At 40.3% G+C, this 17,198-nt stretch overlaps 1 protein-coding gene across 1 annotated transcript in view; it reads left to right on the top strand.

The window, feature by feature from the left end:
• Positions 1-2,843: 2,843 nt before the first annotated feature.
• LOC122553644 (mitochondrial import receptor subunit TOM20 homolog) overlaps positions 2,844-17,198 on the top strand; it is a 30,017-nt gene continuing 15,662 nt past the window's right edge. Inside the window, exons 1-3 of the mRNA XM_043697769.2 lie at positions 2,844-3,026; positions 7,823-7,872; positions 15,439-15,520. Coding sequence (XP_043553704.1) covers positions 2,900-3,026; positions 7,823-7,872; positions 15,439-15,520 — 259 coding nt within the window. The 5' untranslated portion in view covers positions 2,844-2,899. The remainder of the gene's footprint in view (positions 3,027-7,822; positions 7,873-15,438; positions 15,521-17,198) is intronic.

Here is a 17,198-nt window from a genome sequence, read left to right on the forward strand (position 1 = left end):
CCTTTACAGTGAAGACAGATGCACAATATCTGTTCAGTCCATCTGCCATTTCTTTATTTTCTTTTATTAATTTCCCAGACATGCTCTCCAGAGGACAATTGCCCACTTTACTTACTCTATTTCTTTCTAAATTCTCGTAGAACCTTTGTTTTTATTCCTAGCTCACTGTTTCTAAATTATCCCTCCATATTCATCTTTTAGCCATTCTTTGCTGTTCTTTACATGCTACCCAACCTTCTGATTGCCTTTCAACTTTGCAAACCCCTTTTTAAAATTTATTATCTTTAACTTTGTTTGTTAGTCACTGATGCCATGTCCTTCAGATTGAATGCTACTTTTTCAGTGGAATATACATTTCTTGGGTATTTTGAAATATCTCCTTAAATGACTGTCATAATTTCGCTACTGAGTTATACTGTTACCTAATTTTCAAATTCACTTTAGACAGTTCCGTCTTCTTGCTCTCATAATTGCCCTTACTTAACTTGAAAATACTAATATTCGGTCCACTTTCTTATCCTTCAATATGAATGCGAGATGCAGTCATATTATGATCACTGCTGTCTATGTGCACTGTCATTGAAGTCATTAATTGATATTCTTTCACTACATGTTACTAGATCTAGTAAAGCGTGCTCTCTAATTGGCTCTGAAACGTGTTGCTCCAAAAAATGTCTCACTACCATTCTATGAATTTATTTTCTAGTTAGCTTTTCCAAAGTGTTTGGTTAAACCATACCTTTCACACAATCCCCATTATTACATTCCATTTTCTCGATTCAAAAATGCAGTCGCTGTTTGGGGACCGACATACCACTCCCACAAGCAACTTCTTACCTTTACAGCTTTCTATGTCTATCAAACTGTTTATACATCTTTGATCACCAGAACTGAGGTGATCTTTCCCTCATGAATCAAATGCCATCCTTAATTAGCAGAATTGTCCATCCACGTTTTCTTAGCTTTCTATCCATAATAGATGTCATGTACTGCAGAATATTCAGGTCCCAGTGTTTGCTATCTTTCAGCCATATATCTGTAATGGCTACCAGACCTTGCATTTTAATTTCAATTCACTCATGCCATATTAGCCATGATAGTTTTGAGTGGCAGTCCTGGTTTGACAGAACACATGGTCTATTTTTGCTCCTATTTTGTATGATTTTACGATCAAGGACAGATCCTTGGGAGACACGGTGGCTCAGTGGTTAGCACTGCTGCCTGGGTTCAATTCCCATCTCAGGCAACTGTCTGTGTGGAGTTTGCACATTCTCCCCGTGTCTGTGTGGGTTTGTTTCAGGTGCTCTGGTTTCCTCCCACAGTCCAAAGATGTCAGGTCTGGCCATTCTAAATTGCCTGTAGTGTTAGGTGGATTAGTCAGGGGTAAATGTAGGGGAATGGGTCTGGATGGGTTACTCTCCAGAGGGTCGGTGTGGATTTGTTGGGCCGAAGGGGCCTGTTTCCAGACTGTAAGGAATCTAATCTAATCTGACACCTGAGATAATGGTGCAGGAAGAGGAAGAGACATTCTTGTAAGTAATTCTCTCATTAGGCTAAACCAATCTCGCATCTGGATGATGATGGTAGGATTAACCGTGTCATGGGCTGTAGGGAGGTCAAAAAAGAATAGATTATTTTTTGTCACAGTCATATGCCATTTATGACTTCCATGAGGAAACAGTGACAGTATTTTGGTCCTGCGGGGGGGGGGGGGGGGGACAAGTGGAAAGATTCAAACACTATGTTATGGGAAACGGAGATATGGATTTAGGAGGTGACAACGACTTTCCAAAACAACATAAATTTACATTTGAAGCAAGTCTGCCCTATAATTCATAGCCTATTGTTTTGTTAAAGTGGATCTGTCATTTAGTTAGCTTATCCCATTGGTATCACTTACAATAAATGGAAGCTGGAATGGGGCAGGCCCCAGGATTTACTGGAATGGATCAAAACATACACCTTGGACCACCTTGTTGTTTTGATGATCCTTTCAGGTGCAAATGACCAGGTTCGTCAGCTGGGACATTTACGGATTCAGTCAGGTAACCAACCATCCTTTCTCCTCGTTAGCCTGTTCGCATGATCTCACCAGCTTCCCTCCCTGGTGCTGCAGTCAAGTATATGAACGTAAGAAATAGAAGTAGAAAATTCTGCCTTTGGGTCTGCTTTGCCATTCAATAGGATCACGTGTAATCTGTTTGTTTTGGGTTCCGCATTCCTATCTACACGTGATGGCTGTGATTTCCTTGCCAGGAAGTTTTGTATCCGCTTGTCTCTTAAAAATATTCAGTGATCCCACTTTTGCGACAAAGGTTTCCAAACGCGTATAAATCTCTTGGAGAAAAAATATCTAACCACTGGCCTAACCTGTAGAAACTCTTGATATCCTTATTTTCACATTTGTAACCAGCGCTCTCTCATATTTTTAACTATTCTGCCAATTAGCTTTTCAAGTCATTTTCTGTCTTTTTTCACATTCAGACTATTTTTCTGACCTGCCACTCTGGCCTTTGCATAGTCATATGTTTCAACTTGTTGGACTATAACCTGTATTTTTTTCAGTTTGATGATTTCCCTCACTTTAGTGAAGGACACATAGTGAGGCTCTCTCTAAAACACTGAGCAAAGTGCAGCTCTCCCTTTAAAACTTTCAACCAAAGTCATCATTCTACTTCAGAGAGTTGGTCACCCTCATTCTGGATGAATCGCAGAGCTTCTGACGAGTAACGACGCTTCCATATTTTAATCATTGTTCCAGTGAAAAAGATGGCGGCTCTCTACCCGTCACACTCGTTGCCAGCATCTGGCGGAGGAAGTTGATCATGAGGGTATGGAGTTGCACTTCCGGATTGTCTGACGGGCTGGCGCCGGGAGCTGGAACTGGCAGCGGTTGGGAATGCTGCTGGTCGGTAAGACAGGGGCCATCGTGGCCGGGGTCTTTGGAGCAGCCTTCATCGGTTATTGTATATATTTTGACAGGAAAAGAAGAAGCGCCCCAGATTTCCGAGCAAAGTTGCGCGAAAGTAAGTGTTGCTCTCGGGCCTCGCTCACCGTCTCCCAGTTATCAGCGACAGGCACATGCAGGTGTTTGTGTCCTGTTAACCAACACTCAACCCCATTGCAATTAGGATGGAGCCTGCTGAGACATGCTCAATTACAGGAGTAAATGTAATTTATTTAGCATGAGAGACACCCCTCGTGGGCCCCGGCATCGTTCCCTCAAAGTTGATTTTCCAGCATCGATGATCTTGCTAAATTACAGGAGGGTGCAGCTTCTTTAAAGAGCCGTGGGTCAGAACTGGAATAAAAGCATCTTCATTGCAGCACAATCTGCCTTATAACGTGAGTTTCGGCTGGTTTTAAAACTGTTTTGTCTAAATATTTATTCTTGGGGCTACCTGATTTGCTGAGTGTTTCCAGCGTTTATTTCAGGTTTGCAGTAGTTCGTTTAAACATTGGTTGAGAATGCAATTATTCTGGTGGTGGAGTGTGTTATCACGAAGGTAACAACTTAATGAACGCAGTCTGCTCACAGACTGGATAAAATACCACGGACGTTTGTGGTTGTTATCGTTTAATCGAATTTGGTTGAGTTAGAGCTAACCCACAGCTCGTATCCATTTGAAACAAAACTTTGGCCATAACTCAGTCCTTGTAATGTTGGTGTCCCTTGTGTGCTTTCATGCCACACTGGACAAATCCTAATTAAATATAGATTTTGGGATCCAAGAATGACTGACATTGTACAGGATTTGACTTTATAATGAGTTGTGTGAAAGTACATTTTCCATAAATAAAAATAACGTCTCGTTTCCAGTCTCAGCTGCTTTTTAAGTCCCCCACTCACCCACTTTAGCCAGTGGTGTTTGGTGTTCGATAGTTGAGAAGATCAGATAAAATCCTAAAAGTCTTACTCCTTAAAAACTTTGTTCATCACTTTAGGTTGTTTTATTATGTACTTGAAGAGTAACTTGTCAACTTCTGTTTTCCTCCTGTCTTTACTTGTTACTATTTTTCTTTTTTCTGTCTGCTCAAGAATGGAAGTTGTGAATGTGCAACCTCCTGCAATGCACAGTAACCTATAGCGTAATTGTGTTCTGTCATTATTGAAGTTTAACAGGAAACAAGACAATAGTTGGAATTTAGATAGTGTTTTTATTAACTTTTATTGGGCAGTTGAATTCAGTTTAAAAACTGAGGTTTACATCAGAGCGCCTCGGAACACTTCAACCCCAGGGCATCAATGTGGACTTCACGAGTTTCCTCATTTCCACCCCACCTCACCCCACCTCACCCCACCTCACCCCACCTCACCCCACCTCACCCCCAACCATCCAGCTTACACTGTCCTCATGACCTGTCCTACCTGCCAATCTCCCTTCCCACCTATCTGCTCCACTCTCCTCTCTGACCTATCACCTCCATCCCCATCTCCATTCACCTGTTGTACTCCTTGCTACCTTCTTCCCACCCCCACCCCCATTTATCTCTCCTGCTTCCTGTCTCTATTCCTGATGAAGGGCTTTTGCCCGAAACGTCGATTTTCCTGCTCCTCGGATGCTGCCTGACCTGCTGTGCTTTTCCAGCACTACTCTGATCTAAACTCTGGTTTCCAGCATCTGCAGTCCTCACTTTTGCCTAGTTCAGTTTAAAAACCGATAGTATAACCTGTAAATTGACATTGATAATGCCTTTTACCATCTCTAAAGTAAAACCGCTCAGTGTTTTGGCAGGACTGAAGTTTCATGATTGCAATAAATATTTTCTTGTAACATGTTATTTTGGATTATTTTATTAATATTGGAGAGACATTAAAATAAGCTTAATTAGATTTTACTCAAAGAATTTGTATGAATTTAATCTCAACTTGGGATCTCTTAATGGAAAAAAATAGTGTTATCTCTGCTTTATAAATGTTTCACTGTTAGATATACATTTTGACAGTTTTAATTTGAAGTATTTTGTATACGCATGAGTTCCATGCAAATAATTATTTTCAAGTCATGGTTATCAGTAAACTTTTAAAATATAAATTATGTGCAAAATCAATAGTGAAAACAAGTTGATAATTATAAATTCCAGATCAACAAAGACTAAAATACTGAAGTTAGACCTTGGTTTGTTTGATTTGACATGACCTATTTTCCATTTAATATTTTGCTCAGCTAGAAATTGAATGCCTGTCAAATATAATAAAACAAACATTTTTTCAACTGTGATTATAATGTGAAATGAAACTTTACAGTCTATTATGTGCATCAAAATAAACTTTATTTACATGCATACTGTGTATTATTTAAACAGTAGTTTCATAATGAAACATTCTGTTTTTAGCTGACCATTTTAACGATTATGAGAACAAAATGTTTGGATGGTTTGAATTACTGCAGGAGTCAAAAAGCAACCAGGTTCCCTTACCAATAAAAGGGAAATATCTAGATGAGAAAGATCTTCCTTTTATAGATACGAGTAATTGAATATTTCCTTAGTGGTTCTGCTGCAATTATTCCTTGATTTTTGAAATTAAATTTGTAAAGCAAGGTCACAAGGTTATTTTTGTATTTTATGAGAAAAGAGCAAGTTCGTTTGCTTCCTGTTCTTTAAGCACATAAAATTAGTGATGCTGTAATGGCAAGTATAACTGCATTTGTATTCACTCACAGGCTTATGCACTTCACTGGTTGAACCAGCATTTATTACCCAAACCCATTTGCCCTTGAGAATGTGGTGATGAGCTGCTGCCTTGAACTGCTGCAGTTCATTTCATGTTGCTGCATCCAAAATGCTTTTAGGGAGGGTGTTCGGGATTTAAACCCAGCAACATTGAAGGAACTGCGATATATTTCCAAATCTGTGTAACGAGTGACTTGGAATTCAAGTTGCAAGTGGTGAAATTCCCATGTATTTAATGCCCTTGCTCTTTTAGATGGTAGCATTTGTGGTTGCTGATTAGGGAGCTTTAGTGAATTTCTGTAGTGCATCTTTTCTATAGTACACACGGCTCCTACTGAACTGAGCTGTTGTGAATGCTTGTGGATGTGGTGCCACTTTAGCAGACTGCTTTGTTCTGGATTAGATTAGATTAGATTAGATTACAGTGTGGAAACAGGCCCTTCGGCCCAACAAGTCCGCACCGACCCGCCGAAGCGAAACCCACCCATACCCCTACATTTACCCCTTATCTAACACTACGGGCAATTTAGTATGGCCAATTCACCTGACCCTGCACATCTTTGGACTGTGGGAGGAAACCGGAGCACCCGGAGGAAACCCACGCAGACACGGGGAGAACGTGCAAACTCCACACAGTCAGTCGCCTGAGGCGGGAATTGAACCCGGGTCTCTGGCGCTGTGAGGCAGCAGTGCTAACCACTGTGCCACCGTGCCGCCCACCCATCAAGCTGCTTTTGTTGTTGGTGCTGCACCATCCAACCAAAAAGTGGTGAATTTTTCATCACACTCCTGACTTGTGCCTTATATATAGTGGACAGGTTTTGGGGAGTCTGGAGGTGAGTTTGCCACTGCAAGATTCTAAGCCTTTGACTGGTCCTTCTACTCAGTGCTTATATGACTCGTCCAGTTCAGTTTCTGGTCAAGGGTAACTACCAGGATATTGATAGTGATGCCATTCATTAAGTGTCAAGATGCAATGGTTATTGAAGATGGTCATGAGCCAGTTCTTGTGTGGCACAAGTATTACTTGCCACTTGTTGGCCTAGGTTTTGATCTTGTCCAGGTCTTGATGCATTTGAACATGGAGTGCTTCAGTTTCTGAGGAGTTGTGAATGGTCCTGTACGTTGTGCAGTCATCTGCGGACATCCTCACTTCTGACCTTGATAAGCAGCTGAAAATAATTGAGGCCAGATAAAGAAACTTGAGCAGAGATATCCTGGAGCTGAGGTGACTGAGCCCCCAATTATCTTAGTTTATGCAAGGTGTGACACTATCCAGTAGAGAGTTTTGCTCCTGATTCCTGTTTATTCTGGTTTTCCGACAACTTCTTTTTAGGATGCTCAGTCAAATAAGCCTTGATTTCAAGGACAGTCACCTCATCCCCAGAATTCAGCTCTTTGGTCCATGTTTGTATCAAAGTTGTTAAGTCAGAAGCAGAGTGGCCCTGGAGGCACACAAATTGAATGTCACTGAGCAGGTTATTGCTAAGCTAGTGCTGTTTGACAGCACTTTTAATTATACCTTCCATCACTTTACTGATTCAAGAGTAGACTGATGGTAATTGACTGGGTTGAATTTGTCCTGCTTTTTATGCACAGGGCATAACTGAGGAGATTTCTACATTGCTGGTGAGATGCCAGTGTTGTAGGTACACTGAACTGCTTGGTCGGGGTGCTGCAAGTTCTGAATTGCACGTTTTCAGTATAATTGCTGGAATGTTGACAGAATCCATAGCATTTTTCAATATGCACTGCTTCTGACTATTTCTTGATATCACATGAAGTGAATCAAATTGGCATCTGTGATGCTGCAGACCTCTTGAAGAGGTCAAGATGGGTCATCCATTGTTACTACTGGCTGATTATTGTTGTGAAAATATCAGTCTTATCTGCCTTGAACTGATGTGATGGTTCCCCTCTTGAGGATAGGGTTAATTTTGGAGCCTCAATTGTTAACTGATGTAAAATGATAACAGTTAATTTAAAATTCTGGTGAATGAACCTTAATCAATGTTCCTTGTTTTTCAGTGACTTAATAAGAAAGTGCCTTTGATGTCATTGTAACTGTGTGTTCTGCCTTCAATTCAGAAATTGAATTTTATACATCCATGATTTTAAATGAGTATATTTATTCTTAAAATTGTAGGAAGAAGAAAACAGAAGAAACAGGATAAAGAAAATGATTCTATTGGGAAGGTAAGATTGACTGTGCATATTAATGTTCTGTATTGTACTGTTTAATGTTTTGTGAACTGTGGGGGAAGCAGTTATTTGGACCAGGAATGTTTCCAGGTTCAATCCGTAGTCTCTGCTCAGTTATCCAAACTCACCTAAAGTCTGTAGGAACATGCTGATATTAATATCAGTGTTTTGTGTTTAAAAAGTGGGTAAGGGCGGATGGAAGGAAAATCGATCATTGTTCTCGTTTCACGCTGGTATCCACTGATTCTGCTGTAAAGAATGCCTGCTGATGCACCTTCATTTATGAAGAATGATCAGGAATAAATCTAACAGACCATTCAGGAATTATGGGAAGAAAGTTAGTTGAAGAAAGAAATTTTGTTGACACATGTTATGACAGCAGTTGCCAAGGCAAACAATAGACAATAGGTGCAGGAGCCTGCACCACCATCAATATGATCATGGCTGATCATCCTTAATCAGTATCCTGTTCCTGCCTTATCTCCATTACCCTTGATTCCATAATCTTTGAGAGATCTATCCAACTCTTTCTTAAATGAATCCAGAGACTGGGCCTCCACTGCCCTCTGGGGCAGAGCATTCCACACAGCCACCACTCTCTGGGTGAAGAGCTTTCTCCTCATCTCTGTCCTAAGTGGTGTACCCCGTATTTTTAAGCTGTCCGTATTTTTAAGCTGTCCTCTGGTTCGGCACTCACCCATCAGCAGAAACATGTTTCCTGCCTCCAGAGTGTCCAATCCCTTAATAATCTTATATGTCTCAATCAGATCCCCTCTCAGTCAAGGGTATACAAGCCCAGTCGCTCCAGTCTTTCAGTGTAAGGTAATCCTGCCATTCCAGGAATTGACCTCGTGAACCTACGCTGCACTCCCTCAATAGCCAGAATGTCTTTCATCAAATTTGGAGACCAGAACTGAATGCAGTACTCCAGGTGTGGTCTCACCAGGGCCCTGTACAGCTGCAGAAGAACCTCTTTGCTTCTATACTCCCTCTTGTTATGAAGGCCAGCATGCTATTAGCCTGCTTCACTAGCTGCTGTACCTGCATGCTTACCTTCATTGACTGGTGTACAAGAACACCCAGATCTCTCTGTACTGCCCCTTTACCTAAATTGATTCCATTTAGGTAGTAATCTGCCTTCCTGTTCTTGCCACCAAAGTGGATAACCATACACTTATCCACATTAAACTGCATCTTCCATGCATCTGACCACTCACCGAACTTGTCCAGGTCACCCTGTAATCTCCTAACATCCTCATCACATTTCTCCCTGCCACCCTGCTTAGTATCATCAGCAAATATGCTAATGTTATTACTAATGCCATCTTCTATATCATTAACATTTATTGTAAAAAGCTGCGGTCCCAGTACTGATCCCTGCGGTACCCCACTGGTCACTGCTTGCCATTCCGAAATGGAGCCGTTTATCACTACTTTGTTTCCTATCAGCCAACCAACTTTCAATCCAAGTTAGTACTTTGCCCCCAATACCATGCGCCCTAATTTTGCTCACTAACCTCCTGTGTGGGACTTTATCAAAAGCTTTCTGAAAGTCCAGGTACACTACATCTACTGGATCACCCTCATCCATCTTCAGAGTTACATCCTCAAAAAATTCCAGAAGATTAGTCAAGCATGATTTCCCCTTCATAAATCCATGCTGACTCTGACCTATCCTGTTACTACTATCCAGATGTGTCGTAATTTCATCCTTTATAATAGACTCCAGCATCTTTCCCACCACTGAGGTCAGACTAACTGGTCTATAATTTCCTGCTTTCTCTCTCCCATCTTTCTTAAAAAGTGGTACAACGTTAGCAACCCTCCAATCCGCAGGAACTGATCCCGAATCTATCGAACTCTGGAAAATAATCACCAACGCATCCACGATTTCTCGAGCCACCTCCTTCAGTACCCTGGGATGTAGACCATCAGGCCCTGGGGATTTATCAACCTTCAGACCTAACAGTCTCTCCAACACCAATTCCTGGCAAATATAAATTCCCTTAAGTTCAGGTCCTTCAGCCACTGTTACCTCAGGGAGATTGCTTGTGTCTTTCCCAGTGAACACAGATCTGAAGTACCAATTCAATTCTTCCGCCATTTCTTTGTTCCCCGTAATATATTCCCCTGTTTCTGTCTTCAAGGGCCCAATTTTAGTCTTAACCATTTTCTTGCCTTTCACATACTTAAAAAAACTTTTACTATCCTCCTTTATTATTGGCCAGTTTACCTTCGTACCTCATTTTTTCTCTGAATATATTTCCTTCTTAGTAATCCTCTGTTGTTCTTTAAAAGCTTCCCAGTCCTCCGTTTTCCCACTTATCTTTGCTATGTTATACTTTTTCTCTTTTAACTTTGTTTCTTAACTTCCCTCGTCAGCCACGGCCACCCATGCCGCCTCCTAGGATCTTTCTTCCTTTTTGGAATGAACTGATCCTGCATCTTCTGCATTATGCACAGAAATATCCACCATTGTTCCTCCACTGTCATCCCTGCTAAGGTAATGCACCACTGAACTTTGGCCAGCTCCTCCCTCATAGCTCCATAGTTACCTTTATACAACAGAAATATTTTCACTTCCGATTGTACCCTCTCCCCCTCAAATTGCTGATTGAAGCTTATTGTATTATGTTGGAGTGCACACATCCTAGGAGTAATACTTTCCAAAATCTATTAGTAATCCACAGAATTAACAATCAATTTTAATGCCATATTCACTTAATAACAAGAGGAACTTTGGTACTAGATCTTAGTTTTATGTCTTGTGAATGTCAGGTGGACCTAAACCTGCCTTGACTGAAAGTAAAGAAAAAGGTGAAATTTGTTCAAGTTTTCATAATGTTTGTCCTGAGTAAAATTAGCAATAATTTTGTGTTCAGATCTTAACTACTTTGATTATTTTGAAGCCAAATTTTAACACATTTCTGTTTCTGTCGTGAATAAGATCATTGCCAAAGTTCGAGAGTGGGTTTCTTCCGGGTGCTCCGGTTTCCTCCCACAATCCAAAAATGTGCAGGTTAGGTGAACTGGCCATGCTAAATTGCCCGTAGCCTTAGGTGAAGGGGTAAATGTGGGGGAATGGGTCTGGGTGGGTTGCACTTCGGTGGGTCGGTGTGGACTTGTTGGGCCGAAGGGCCTGTTTCCACACTAATCTAATCTGAATAATCTGAATCTGAATCTGAAGAACAATTCTCAGTTGTGGTGCTAAATGACAGATTGCTGAGATGTACTAACTATTTTTCATTCTTTCTCTTTGTTTATATTAAAATATAGGAGACATAATTAAATTCCATGAACTTATTCCTTGGTGAACATAAACAACGCATGCGATTATTTTGCATAAAATTAATGCAGCAGTTTTAACATGTACATGGCTTTGCTTTAGACGGGACTAGATGCTGAATTTGTGAATGATTTGGTCAATGCTTGCCATTGACTTTGAGGAAGGCTGGCCAGAGAAAAGTAGTGGTCTCTGGGCTTGGTGATCCTTTCTCTGGACAGCAGTTTAAATCTAGCACCAAGCCCAATGGATGTCTTGACATATGGAGCAATGATACCAGTAAGCAGATGAGGAGCCAGTCACATTGAAGCATTCACACTGAGTAAGCCAGAACATAACAAAAATAAAATTCAACCTACACATTTAAATTTTTGCATACCGAAATAAATGAATAACCTTAGTTCAAAAGAGGAACTAAAATAAGAGCAAATTTTTGAAAACGAAGAAAAAAATTTGGTCTGATTCATCATTAGGGAGAAATTTGATATTGCACAAATACGAAATTAGATTTTCAGGGGCATTCATGAGAGTTTAGCAGTAACCATGAATTTAGTACACTGTTAAAATGTCAATTACATCTCATTCAACAACTGTAATGTTCTCAAGGACTTTTTACAGCAAGACTCAGCATAATGATGGAACTTCTTGTAAATTTATTTGATTTCTGTGAAATGTTGTGGGGGTACAATTCCTCAACAGTCTATCATCTAGAAATGTATAGAATCACTGACAGAAACTTGAGTTCAGCGTTATCTGTGCATTTAAGGACTCCCAAGTTTTGTCATCAGTTTCAAGGGAGCTGAAAATGTGTTGCTGGAAAAGCGCAGCAGGTCAGGCAGCATCCAGGGAACAGGAGAATCGACGTTTCGGGCATAAGCCCTTCTTCAGTTTCAAGGGAGTAATGGTAAACACTAACCAGGATTCTGCTGTGATAATGGCTGAATTTGTTTTTAATGTTCTCATTTCTAACATTGTCAGCAGAAAAAAAAGAGTTCATAAGATTAATAAAGCGTTTTGTCATAGTGTAAGACTTTAAAGGAGGTTCTGGTGACTGTGTTGAGACAAGATCCATGTGACTGCAGCTAAAAACAGAAGACATTGGTATAATTCTCAAGCATTGCAGGGCACTAAATACTGGGTATTCTAAACTACTTTGAGTAGTTTGAGTACTTTGATTCTAAACTACATTTCTAAACCAGAAATGAAAGAGGCATTGGTAATATTCTGGAAAATTAACTGGGGCAAAAAACGGATATGAGAGGAGGAGAACAATTTTGAAACTGTGACAACAAAATTATTGGATTCAGTGTTAGAATCGAGAAAGATAATAAATATTAAACATGAAGTGTGGACTGGAAAAGTTTAAAATTTAACCCGTTATGAAGAAAGTTGATCCAAACGTATTGAGTAAAAAAAAAACCAAAGGTAATGGCTTCATTTTTCCAGATGGAAATGATTTCAGTCTCTATATCAAACAGGCAGTCGACAGGGTGTGGAGGGATAATGCACTATGGTTGCCATCAGGGAAGACATTCATTCCTTTGCCCAGAGTTCTTCTGGGGATGTGAAAAGAGCGTGTGATGAAATGGAAAGTTTGGGAGATGTGGGTGGAGGTCACAGATGTCAGGACACTTCAGGATCTTTTGAAAGGGTATTTGAGAAGTTAGAGATGATGGACAGGCTAAGCTGAATTGCATTAAAGGAGCAGGAAGATAATAGTTTTATAGACGAGCTCAAAGATTCTTGAGAAAACTCTGATCAGGTCAATCTGTACAGAACCAGAAAAAGAGTTGAGGCAGGGATTGGATGATGTGGTTCATAGAGTAGTGTGAAAAGGATGGAAATGGTTGGATCCTGAGAGACAAATGTATGGAGATTGGAAGACAAGGTAGAGGTGAAGAAATGCGCACAACAAGGTGGCACACCCACCATGGAGCTTTTTATAATGATGTATTTTAAAATTTTTTCATTGAATGTGGGCATGACCAGCAAGGCCAGTATTTATTGCTCATCCAGAGAGCAGTAAGAGTTAATCACATTACTGTGGATCAGGAGTCACAGGTAGGATAGACCAGTTAAGGGTGACAGATTTCCTCCCCTCAAGGATATTGGGGAACCAGATGGGTTCTACAATGTCCATCAATGTTTACATGGTTGTCATTAGGCCATCTTTTTACACCAGAATTTTACTGAATTCAAATTTCACCATCTGTCGTGGTAGGATTCCAATCATGTAGAATATTAACCTGGAATTCTGGATTATGAGACCAGTGACCGTTTCACTACATTACAGTTTCTGCTGAAGTAGACCAGAATAACAACAGCCTACAGTCATAAAATATGCACTTAGCAACAGTTATTATAATAGAAAAACAATTACTTTCATGATCAAAAATAGTTTTGCTCACAAAGCATGCTAGATAGTGTGAGATGTATTTTATGGTGGATTCATTAGTTTGTTGAACATACACAAAAAGAGAGAAGACCTTAAACACAACATAACATCATAACCCCAATTGAATCTAACAAGCTTATTTCTTTTCCACAAATCAATCTCACACATCCTTCTCTACCCTATTCCTCTATCCTTTACTCTTTAAGTGCATCACATTTTTCTTGATCGAAATTGTCTGTTTGCTTCAGAGAACTTCTGTGTAACTGTCTTAACAGTTGTATTTGCCGTTCAATGAAAATGAAAATGCTACATCAGTCTTCTTACTGGTTTCCTAATTTTTTAAACTTTCACCTCATTGTCTGATGAGATTCTTAAAATTTGATTTTAATGATTTTTTGAAAACATTTGATGGGTTGAAGAAAAACAAGTATATACTTACATTTACATGGTGACTTACCATGTTCTCAATGTTCCCTGATGAAGGGCTTTTGCCCGAAACGTCGATTTTCCTGCTCCTCGGATGCTGCCTGACCTGCTGTGCTTTTCTAGTACCACTCTAATCTAGACTCTGGTTTCCAGCATCTGCAGTCCTTTTTTTACCTAGTTGATTTAAACCTATGCCCTCTAGTTTTGGTCTCTGACCCCAAGGAAAAGAACCTTGTCTATTTACCCTATCCATACGCTAATGATTTTGTAAATGCCTATAAGGTCACCCATCAGCCTTTGATGCACAAGGGAAAATAGCCCCAGCCTATTCAGCATCTCCCTATAGCTCAAACCCTTCAATCCTGGCAACATCTTCGTAAGTCTTCTCTGAATTCTTTCAAGTTTCACAGCATCCTTCATATACCAGGGAGACTAGAACTGCAGACAGTATTCCAACAGTGGCCTAACCAATGTCCTGTACTGCTGCAACGTGCCCTCTCATCTCCTGTACTTGATACACTGACCAATAAAGGTAACTGTACCAAATGCCGCCTTCACTATCCTATCTACCTGTGAATCCACTTTCATGGAAGGTCTCTTTGTTCAGCAACTTTCCCCAGGACCTTACCATTAAGTGTATAAGTCCTGCCCTGATTTGCCTTACCAAAACGCAGCACCTCACATTTACCTAAATTAAACTACATTTATCACTCCGCGGCCCATTGGCCCACCTGATCAAGACCCTGTTGTAGTCTGAGGTAACCTTGTGGTCCACTACACCTTCAATTTTGGTGTCATCTGCAAACTTACTAGCTATATTTCCTATGTTCACGTCTAAATCATTTATATAAATGACGAAAAGTAGTGGACCCAGCACCAATCCTTGTGGAATACCACTGGTCACAGGCCTCCAGTCTGAAAAGCAAACCTCAATCCCCATCCTCTGTCTGCTATCTTTGAGCCAGTTCAGTATCCAAATGGCGCGTTCTCCCTGTAATCCATGTGATCTAACCTTGCTGACCAGTCTAGCATGAGGAACCTTGTCGTACGCCTTACTGAAGTCCATGTAGATCGTCCACCACACTGCCCTCATCAATCCTCCTCATTAATTCTTCAGAAACTCAGTCATGTTCTGAGACATGATTTCCCATGCACAAAGACATGTTGATTATCCCTCATCAGTCCTTGCCTTCTAAATACATGTAAATTTCTCTAGTGTCAGCTGTTGATGTTCAATCAGCAATAGGAATTAGCAAATTGGCACTGCAACACAGTGACATGAAGATAATGGATTCATTGCAGGGTCAAGCTATTCAAGATAAATTGGTCCCAGATTATCATGTTTATATTTATGAATAATGATTGGAGTAAGTTACAAATTTATATAGCTATTATCTCCATTTTGAGTTCAAGTAAATGCTGGAATTGATGTGTTTCTTTTTGACTTTAAATTCAGTTACCTGATCTGAAAGATGTTGAAGCTGTACAGAAGTTTTTTCTCGAAGAGGTCCAGTTGGGAGAAGAATTGCTGGCAAGAGGTAAATCTTGAATGTTACTGCTTATTATATATATTTCTTCCAGACCAGACCAGATTTTGTAACCAAAGTTGTATAATAAGGTCCCAGAAAGCTTTAAATTAATTGGTGGGGTGGGATCCCGGCAGGAAGGAGTTTGGGAGAGAGGAAATGAGAACTTACTGAGCAAGAGATATGGCGGTATTATTGGGCAGTTATTTAGAGTGGGACTGGAAGGGATTGTGTATATAGAAGTGCAATTGTGAGTCTACATAGAGCACTTGCGCTGGAGCGGTTGAAGAAGGTAACTTACCACCACCTTCTCAAAGGCAATTATGGATGGGCAATAAATGCTGGTCAGCCAATGGTGCTTACACCCATGAGAGAATCAAAAGTCCCCAGGAAAAAAAAAGCAAGATATAGTGTCAAAAGAGGAAAAATGGTAAAAAGGCAAAATTAATGACTCATTACTTGAATGTGCCTACTATCTTGTACAAAATAAATATTTTAACAGCACAAGTACAGGTTAACTGGTATGATCTTGTAGTCGCTACGAAGACATGGTTACAAGGAGATCAAAGCTGGAAATTTAAATATTTATGGATACGTGATTTTTTAAAGGATAGACAAGAAGCAAAAAGTGAAACAAACATACAGTACTGGAGAAACTCAGCAGGTCTGTCAGCGTCTTGTAGAGAGAAAACCAGTTGATATTTCATGTCCGTTATGGCTCCTCTTCAGAAATATCTTTACAGATGTTACCAGTCATGTTGAGTTTCTCAAGCATTCTGCAGTTGTTTCATATTTTCAGCATCCACAGTGTTTTGTTTTTATAGTAAGGAAAGTGTCATGGGTAGCGTTATTGATAAAGAATAAATATGATAGAAAATAAAAATAAATGAAACAAAGAACTGTGGATGCTGGAAATCAGAAATGGAAAAAGATGTTGTGGGGAAAGCTCAGCAGGTCTGGCAGCATTTCTGGTGAGTTAATGTTTCAGGTCCAGTGACCCTTCAGAACTCTAAATGAACAGGTTAAGTGCAGGTAAAAGGCCAGAGAGAGTGATCCAGGAGGCAGGAGATTGTTGGAGGTGGGTGGAGGGGTCTGAAGGACAGAAAGAGGATTCTTGCCCAAAGAAATAGGCGTGAAGGTGATGGAAACAGAGTTCAACATTATGTTGTACCTGAAATTCGTTGAGGTGGGGTGCAGAAGGGTAAAACTAAGACTTTTTTGCTGAGTACGGAACAGTCAGTGTCAGAGAATAGAAGGTCAAAAGGTATAGTAAATGCACAACACGAGCTGGGGTTAGCAGAGGAGATGGAGTCAGAAGGAGGGAAAGAGAAGGAAGAAAGTTTCTCGAAAACATGGGTATGTCTAAGTTGTTGCATTTGGCATTTCTTAATGTCTGGAATGAAATGAAAAAGATTTTTGTCAGCATGTCAAATAAGCTGGAGGATGAACTGGAACTGGGGGTTAGGGCAGCATTGAACCAGTGGTAATGGAAAGAGAGGTCCAATGTCTGCATATGGCGACACATGACACTGAGTGTAGATCTGTGAATGGTGGCGAGGTCAGCTGTTTGAGGAGCATTCTACGTCATCGAGATACCTCAGTTTCTGGGTGAAGTCAAAACACGGATGAAATTGCTCTTGGAACATTGAGGGTGAACTGGAGGCAGTCACTGGGTTTAGAAAAAAGGTCA

Source organism: Chiloscyllium plagiosum, unplaced genomic scaffold (genome assembly GCF_037043375.1).
Source record: "Chiloscyllium plagiosum isolate Xiang-an unplaced genomic scaffold, Cpla_swu_hap1 HiC_scaffold_8, whole genome shotgun sequence".
In the NCBI taxonomy this organism is placed as follows: Eukaryota; Metazoa; Chordata; class Chondrichthyes; order Orectolobiformes; family Hemiscylliidae; genus Chiloscyllium; species Chiloscyllium plagiosum.